We start from the raw sequence: 6,672 nt of genomic DNA, 5'->3' as shown, positions 1-6,672 counted from the left end.
TTCATAGGTCCACATCCTCTATTTTAACATATCGAACAATTGGTCCATCGAAACTTGAAGAAATAACGTTATTAACAAATTTGGACCATATAATGCCGTGATCTAAATTTAAAAGTAATAAAACAAGATATAATATTATCAACAAATTTAAAATAAAAATATAACATTAATAAACAGATTAACCAGGAGTAGCAGCAGTAGCAAGCAAAACCTGCTTGTTTCTAATGGGCGAGAGGCGCGAGATCAGGATTGGTATCCGCACGCAAACTGTAAACCCTAAGGTTTCCTCACGTAAAAAAGAGGCCGCGAGGGTTGGAAACTATGCAAGGTGCGTACCATAGTGAGATTGAGATGGATTCCAAGAAGGGTAGGTCCGAGATGCAGATGGATACAGGGGCTACAAGCAAGGATACGGCGGCTGGGAAGCGGAAGACGAAGAAAAAGGTACCTGCGACTGCGATGGCAAAGAAGGCGGCGAAACCGAGCGTGAGGAAGATAGACAGCACGGCGAAGGAAACGCGTCGCCGGGCGCCGGTATACAAGCTGACAATTCCTGTCGACGATGAAGATCGCGACTTGTTCAACGAACTGTGGATGGGAACATGGGGCGATGTCATCGTTTCCATGGACCGAAAAAGTAAGCGAATATCCTACAAATTGCATGCGTTTCTTAATCTTTCTTCTTCTTATTACTAGATGGACATATTAGAAGCTACTACTAGGAAGATAGTATTATGATACCAAAATTAGTGCCAATCGAAATCTCATATGCATAACTACGTACATGTGATGCAGCGACTGTCCCCAGCGTGGGCTTCACGGACCTTGTTTCCCCCAGGGCCAGCATCAGCCTCGTCGACACTGTGCAGCTCTTTGAAGTCAGAATCTCAACAAAAGAGGCCTCAGGTTTAGTGTGGCCGCTGCATGTGTATGGTTTTATCGCCACGCGTGATTCGGTGGATTTCAAGCGCAATATCATCTTTGAGCGTGAAAAGGATGACTGCCAGATCGTCAGTGAGGGGGTTCGTGTCTCTGTCTTGCTAGCTAGCCCCTTGTCTATACTTGCATGATCACTATTTCATCTGGTCTTCAGCTAAGCCTTACACTAGTATTTACTTGATTAATTTTGCATTGCATGCAGTCTCCATCAAGGTTTTGGTTACCGGTCGAAATTTCGAGATTTCCCATGGTTACCGCGTATTTCCGTGCCCCTCGGTAAATCCCCATACCGAGCAAAAAATACCGGTTTTTTGAATTTTTTGTATTTAAACGTTTAATTTATAGTAAAGTACATGCAGGATCTGATTAATGCCATGAGAGTTGGTTCTCATGTGTTGGTAGCAACCTAGTTTTTGTTTTGGGAGGTCTCTGGTTCGAATGTTCGTTCATTCATTTATTTGAATTCAAAATTCAACTATAAATTTCGTTCGAAATATTCTCGGTATTTCTCGGTAACCGTGGTAACCACGTTTACCAGTCCCCCTCGGTAAAATTGCCTCATTCGGTAACCAAAACCTTGGTCTCCATACCTAGCACTGACTGGGCCTGCACGTGCTGTTGTGCTGGTTGATCCTGTCTACTTTGAGGTTGACCTCAAGGTGAGTGGAGCTGGGCAATCTGAGGATCAAGAGCTAATCTACGTAGCTTGTCCATTCAGGAACACCCAGCCGCCTGATTCATCCCTGTTTACGTCTGTCTACACCAACAAGATCAGCGCACTCGACTTGACATTTGGCCACATTGTTGGCTCAGTAGAGGCCTCGGTCAGTATGAAAGTCATCCATGGGCCATGGCTAGATGGTTTCCGAGGCTCTTTCGCTGCAAGAACTGCCAGCATAAATGACATGACAGTTTGGTTGCTTGAGATCGGTGATAATAACGGGTTGCCTCTTGCTGATGATGGCACGATCAAGCTTCAACGCCATGTTGTTTGTGCTGAACTTAAAAGACGAGAGTATCTGGAAGTTTCTGTCAGTGCTTATGGCGTCGGTGGGCAACGATTTGATGACGGTCTGCATTTTACACCTCAGGAACGCGGTAAACTTGAAGGTACACTTAATGTTGATTCATGTGAGATTGAGGTCACTGTGACCTGGTCCCTTATCAAGTATTGCTAGGAGGAATCTAACTTCAGTGGTGTGTCTGGCAGTCGACTGTTTACCCTACTGTCCAAATTCAATATGTTTGAAATGCTATTTTGTACTATTACCGTAATGACAATACATATTACATATTGTTGCATGTATGAACAAAGGTTTGATATGTTGTCGTTCAGTGTTTTGTGGTAAACGAATCGATTTTAATGCTTACTGGTACAGGCAAGTCACTGGTTTAGCTTCCTCTGCCAACTTCTCGGCTAAAAGCTGAAATCTTTTAGATCAACTGCTGCGATTTTATTAACAACCAGCACTCTAATGCCACCAAGGCCAGTGTACAAGGTCAACAAAAAAAAATGCATCTAGGCATGGTGTAAAAAACTGATACTCCCTTCGATCCACATTAATTCTCGCTCAAATGGATGTATCTACCACTGAAATATTTGTTAGATACATCCACCTCAGCGACAACTAATATGGATCAAAAGGAGTAAATAAAAAGTCCACATGTACCATGTGCCAAAATTGCACATTCAAATTCCACTCAAAGTTAGCTTCAAAAAAAAATCCACTCAAAGCTTAAGAAACAAAAAACATAATTCAGTCTATGAACAGTACCAAATTTAATTAGTTTGACTCACAGGAGCTACTCACCCATAAATCAATGTACTAAATGACTAATTCGCCCACTGAACCTGGAAAACTTATTTTGAATCTGGCCCCAACATTCATGCCTACCGAACTGACTACTATGCTACATGTAACCGCGCATTCCAACAAGGCTTGTTTGACCTATGCGGTCCATGATCGTCGGTCGTGCCGCCGACAATGCACGGCCTTGTCCCGCCTAACGGACAGGCGCGATAACACACATGACCCCTGGCTTTTAGATGGTAGACCATCCGAGAGCCTTCACATATCTGGTTCTCCGGGTAAATATTATTGGATAATGGAACCCAGCCAAGAACAACAGGGGTAAATCCACGTGGGAGGCACGAAAGGGGGGACGGCAGGCACCGAATAACCATCGACCCCAATGAGTATCCAGGCCCCCAGTCAAATTCAAAATCAAAGGCCCGAATTGATACCTCAATTGACTGAGAGCGCCCCAACCCCTTGGGAGCTTAGTGAATTTAAGGACAAGGATGTTAAAACAAAGTCATAACTCGCATCAATTTAAGAGTACATTACAAATCAGAATGTTTCAATTTGAAGGGAACATCTCAATTTGCAGCTTGGCGCGTCCGAAACACCTCTTTGGCAACCCCATAATACATTATTTTACCACCAAGCCAAACAAGAAAATTCCAGCCAACAGGAGATCCACCAACCACATAAGACCCTTGCACTGTTTTCACGAGGTGCTTTGGGTGATTTGCCATCTCACTGCTTAGGGTTCCCTTCCCCTCTGATATTTTCTCTGCTGCACTCGCTGAGTTATCACTTATCAGGCTTGGGTGGCCGGTGCACCATCATTTGCAATATTAGGAGGAACTGCAGGCTGACCTGTAGGAGGAACTTGATTTCTTTCTGCAGATGGAATTGGCTCTGTGGGCTCGTCCTTCACAGCTCCAGCTAAAGGCTTCTCTGACGGTTTCATGGATTCAGAAGAGACACCGAGATCAAGCCTCATTTTCTTGGAGAGTTCCATAACTGTCTTTATCTCTGATGAAACACAAAAAGGCAATGCATGTCAAGATCCAGCAAGTTAAAAGATAAAATGAAGAATGAAACATGATATACCTCTGGCGGTTTAATTAGTTATTTTCACAACCTGGGAAAGTTTTGTAAACATCTACCTTGGTATGTAGGAATTCCTTAACGGAAAAAATGGATAGAAATGAAACAATATTTTGTATGAGTTACAGTGTTGAAGAACATATTTTTGCATAACTAACACCGCCAAGAATCTAGAGCGACATGGTGCATAATAGGTTCGTCAAATGAAAAGGATGTTACTGCATAAACCCAATTTCTCACAGGTCAGTCATGAATGTAGAATCTAAGACATAAAGACAAGCTAATAGTTCATATGCTTCAATCTGCAGGACTGTATAACATAGACTGCATCAAGCTCAAAATGCAAATGCACAACTAGCTGATCCACACGCAAAAAGGATCAACAAACTACGCTTCGCAAGAACTTGATTATAGAACCAACAAAAGAAAGATCAGTGTGATTAGCTAAAGTCTCAACTGTTACACCTTGGAAGTGGAATTTACGTTGGATAAGATCAGTGTCCCTTATTCTCTCTTTCAAGTATTGCTTGGCACAAAAAAGCATGAGACAGCAAGTAACAGCTATGGTTCATCCACAGTATTGGTATATTTTATCCTAGCTCTCAAGCTTATGATATATTTCTAAAATGCATAAAATTATATTTGCTGGTAGTAACTAACCATTGAACAACAGCGCCAAACCAAATAGATACTTCTCCATAGACAGACCAATAAACTACTCAGAACCTATCAGGTACATCCCCTCCTTTCAGTGCTTATATACACCCCACGCTAAAAGAATACTCATCGGTTCAATCCTCAGCTTGTGGACTTCACCACATCTCCAGGTTAAGACAGCCCCCCTCTGCTGCCGGCAGTGTGGAAAGCATAACTGAGGATGCCTCTGAATGAAATCATGGTATGCAAAAGGGTTCATATTCAGATCCATGACCGAAGAACCTTTTGTTTCTCTATTTTTCTTTCCTGTACCCTAGGTCGTCTAAAATAACTGATGCCTTTCTGACATGGCATATGTTGAGAGAGAGAAAAATACCTCTCAGAATCTCGCGAGCAGCATCGCTCTTCCGAAAATCAGTAGCTTCGTGAACCTTAAAAACAGAGGTAAACAGCTCAGAGCAAATTACCAGCTCAACAATGCATACCAAATATTTCATCAAACATAAGCACGTGAGAGTTCAGATTGGTAGATTTCTCCTGCGGTCTTGCAGCCTAAATTTTGCCCACAACCCAAGTTTTCCTGAGGTTAAGAGAACAACTAGCTAGCCATTTCCACAATGCATAGCAACTGACTAGTATTGTGAAAAATATTACAGTGTGGCATGAGGGAGTGCGGACCTGGACGAAGCGGAGGCGGAGGTCGGCAACGGCGGCCCGGATCTTGTAGTAGGCGGAAGTGTGGAACCCCGCCTCCTCCAGCTTCCGCCTTTTCGGCGCAGGCGCATCGGGCTGAGGAGGAAAAGGAGGGGGGAAATGGGAGACCTTGGCCGCGATTTCCGGGGCTGGAGGAGGAGGAATTGGCCGACCGACGGTCTCGGCGGTTGCCGTCGGGGCGGCCATGTGGTAAGGACTATGAGAGACCTTGGCCGCAGGCTCCGTCGTTATTGGAGGAGGAGGTGGTGGCGGAGCGGCGGTGTCGGCTGCTGCGGTTGAAGGGGCTGGAGCTGGCGGCGGCGGCGCGGCGGTGTCGGCGGCTGCGGTCGGAGGGACTGGTGCAGGCGGCGGCGGGGCGGAGGTGTCGGCTGCTGCGGTCGGAGCAACCATATCAGAAGGGGCAAGAGAGACTTTCGCCGCGGGCTCCGGGGCAACTGGAGTCAGCGGGGCGGCGGCGGTGTCGGCGGCTGCCGTCGGAGTGGCCATGTCACGGTGCGGCTAGGTGAATGTTATTTTCGACTGCCGGCGGCGGCGTGCTTGGCCTGGCCTGGATCTCGGCTTCGGTGTGCGTCTGGTATCGATCCAAGCTACTAGACCCGCGGGCAGCCTTTTTCACCGGTATTTTTTTTTTTACCCAAACGATAGATGTTTTTTTTTAGACAAGATAGATGATAAGTGCCACAGGCACGAAGCAAATCCGGTCCTGATATTTTTTACAACTAAAATTACCATTCAAAAAAAAACCTAAATGAAAACTGAAAATTGTTATCCGAAAAGAAAGTAGTCATGAAAAACTAACGTTGTCATCCTCGCGTCACTAAATTTGTCATCAAAAACGTTTGAAGTTGACATGTGTTCGTGCCACACGTGTGACACTAATTAGGGTCATTTTCTAAAGCTTGAAGGCCTAAAATTTATGGGAAACGCTTACCATTACCCGAAATGACACACGCATCAGCCTCCTTTGTGGCCGTCGGATATCATTTGATCGGATGGCTTGGGCAGCAGCCTATTTTCATATTATAGGTTTACAACTGAGCCACTGTAGCAATCTCCCCCACCAATAGTTGTTGCGGGATCCCGATCTCATGTGACTGGTTGACTACCTCCTTCGTACTCAGGTGTTTTTCGTGGGGTCACTCGACGGCGGGGCAGTTGCGACATCTTTCATTGCATCTGCAACATCATCCATGTTGCATTCAACAGCATCATCTATATGTGCAAAAAGTGAAAAACAATATACAACACAACCACTATTGCAAATATTTTCCGCAACATGAGCTCTTTGCAGAAAATACCGCAACATCGTCTTTGTTGCAGTGATAAGGATGTGGCTGGATCATTGATGATGCCATATCTAGCCGCTGTCAAAGTGGCGGGTCTTTTGAAAAGATCGTCGGCCAACGCATAGCAGGGCCCAAAATTTATGCGGTATGATGCAATCTTTATGTTAGTGCATAATCCT

At 44.9% G+C, this 6,672-nt stretch overlaps 2 protein-coding genes across 2 annotated transcripts; one reads left to right on the top strand and one right to left on the bottom strand.

Moving 5' to 3' along the window:
- Nucleotides 1-351: 351 nt before the first annotated feature.
- On the top strand, nucleotides 352-3,401 carry LOC109732413 (uncharacterized). Its single transcript, XM_020291588.3, has 3 exons — nucleotides 352-637; nucleotides 796-1,024; nucleotides 1,523-3,401. The coding sequence occupies exons 1-3, from the start codon at nucleotides 352-354 to the stop codon at nucleotides 2,115-2,117; spliced, it is 1,110 nt and encodes a 369-aa protein (XP_020147177.1). The 3' UTR covers nucleotides 2,118-3,401.
- Nucleotides 3,245-5,791, bottom strand: LOC109732423 (uncharacterized). The gene is made up of 3 exons (XM_020291597.4): nucleotides 5,172-5,791; nucleotides 4,870-4,924; nucleotides 3,245-3,761 (listed from the first exon to the last, which is right to left on the bottom strand). Exons 1-3 carry the CDS (start codon nucleotides 5,691-5,693, stop codon nucleotides 3,544-3,546), a joined length of 795 nt encoding a protein of 264 aa, XP_020147186.1. The 5' UTR covers nucleotides 5,694-5,791; the 3' UTR covers nucleotides 3,245-3,543.
- Between the last annotated feature and the right edge of the window lie 881 nt (nucleotides 5,792-6,672).

The sequence above is a fragment of the Aegilops tauschii genome, chromosome 6, assembly GCF_002575655.3.
Source record: "Aegilops tauschii subsp. strangulata cultivar AL8/78 chromosome 6, Aet v6.0, whole genome shotgun sequence".
In the NCBI taxonomy this organism is placed as follows: domain Eukaryota; kingdom Viridiplantae; phylum Streptophyta; class Magnoliopsida; order Poales; family Poaceae; genus Aegilops; species Aegilops tauschii.
This window is presented reverse-complemented; position numbering and strand designations above follow the sequence as displayed.

What these genes read in the sequence shown, in the direction of transcription:
- LOC109732413 (XM_020291588.3), top strand. Translation starts at nt 352, where the DNA reads ATGGATTCCAAGAAGGGTAGGTCCGAGATGCAGATGGATACAGGGGCT. An exon ending in CGTTTCCATGGACCGAAAAA is followed by an intron (nt 638 to 795) that starts GTAAGCGAATAT and finishes CATGTGATGCAG; the next exon opens with CGACTGTCCCCAGCGTGGGC. An exon ending in CAGATCGTCAGTGAGGGGGT is followed by an intron (nt 1,025 to 1,522) that starts TCGTGTCTCTGT and finishes AAAACCTTGGTC; the next exon opens with TCCATACCTAGCACTGACTG.
- LOC109732423 (XM_020291597.4), bottom strand. Translation starts at nt 5,693, where the DNA reads ATGGCCACTCCGACGGCAGCCGCCGACACCGCCGCCGCCCCGCTGACT. An exon ending in TCCGCCTCCGCTTCGTCCAG is followed by an intron (nt 4,925 to 5,171) that starts GTCCGCACTCCC and finishes TCTGTTTTTAAG; the next exon opens with GTTCACGAAGCTACTGATTT. An exon ending in TGCTCGCGAGATTCTGAGAG is followed by an intron (nt 3,762 to 4,869) that starts GTATTTTTCTCT and finishes GTGTTTCATCAG; the next exon opens with AGATAAAGACAGTTATGGAA.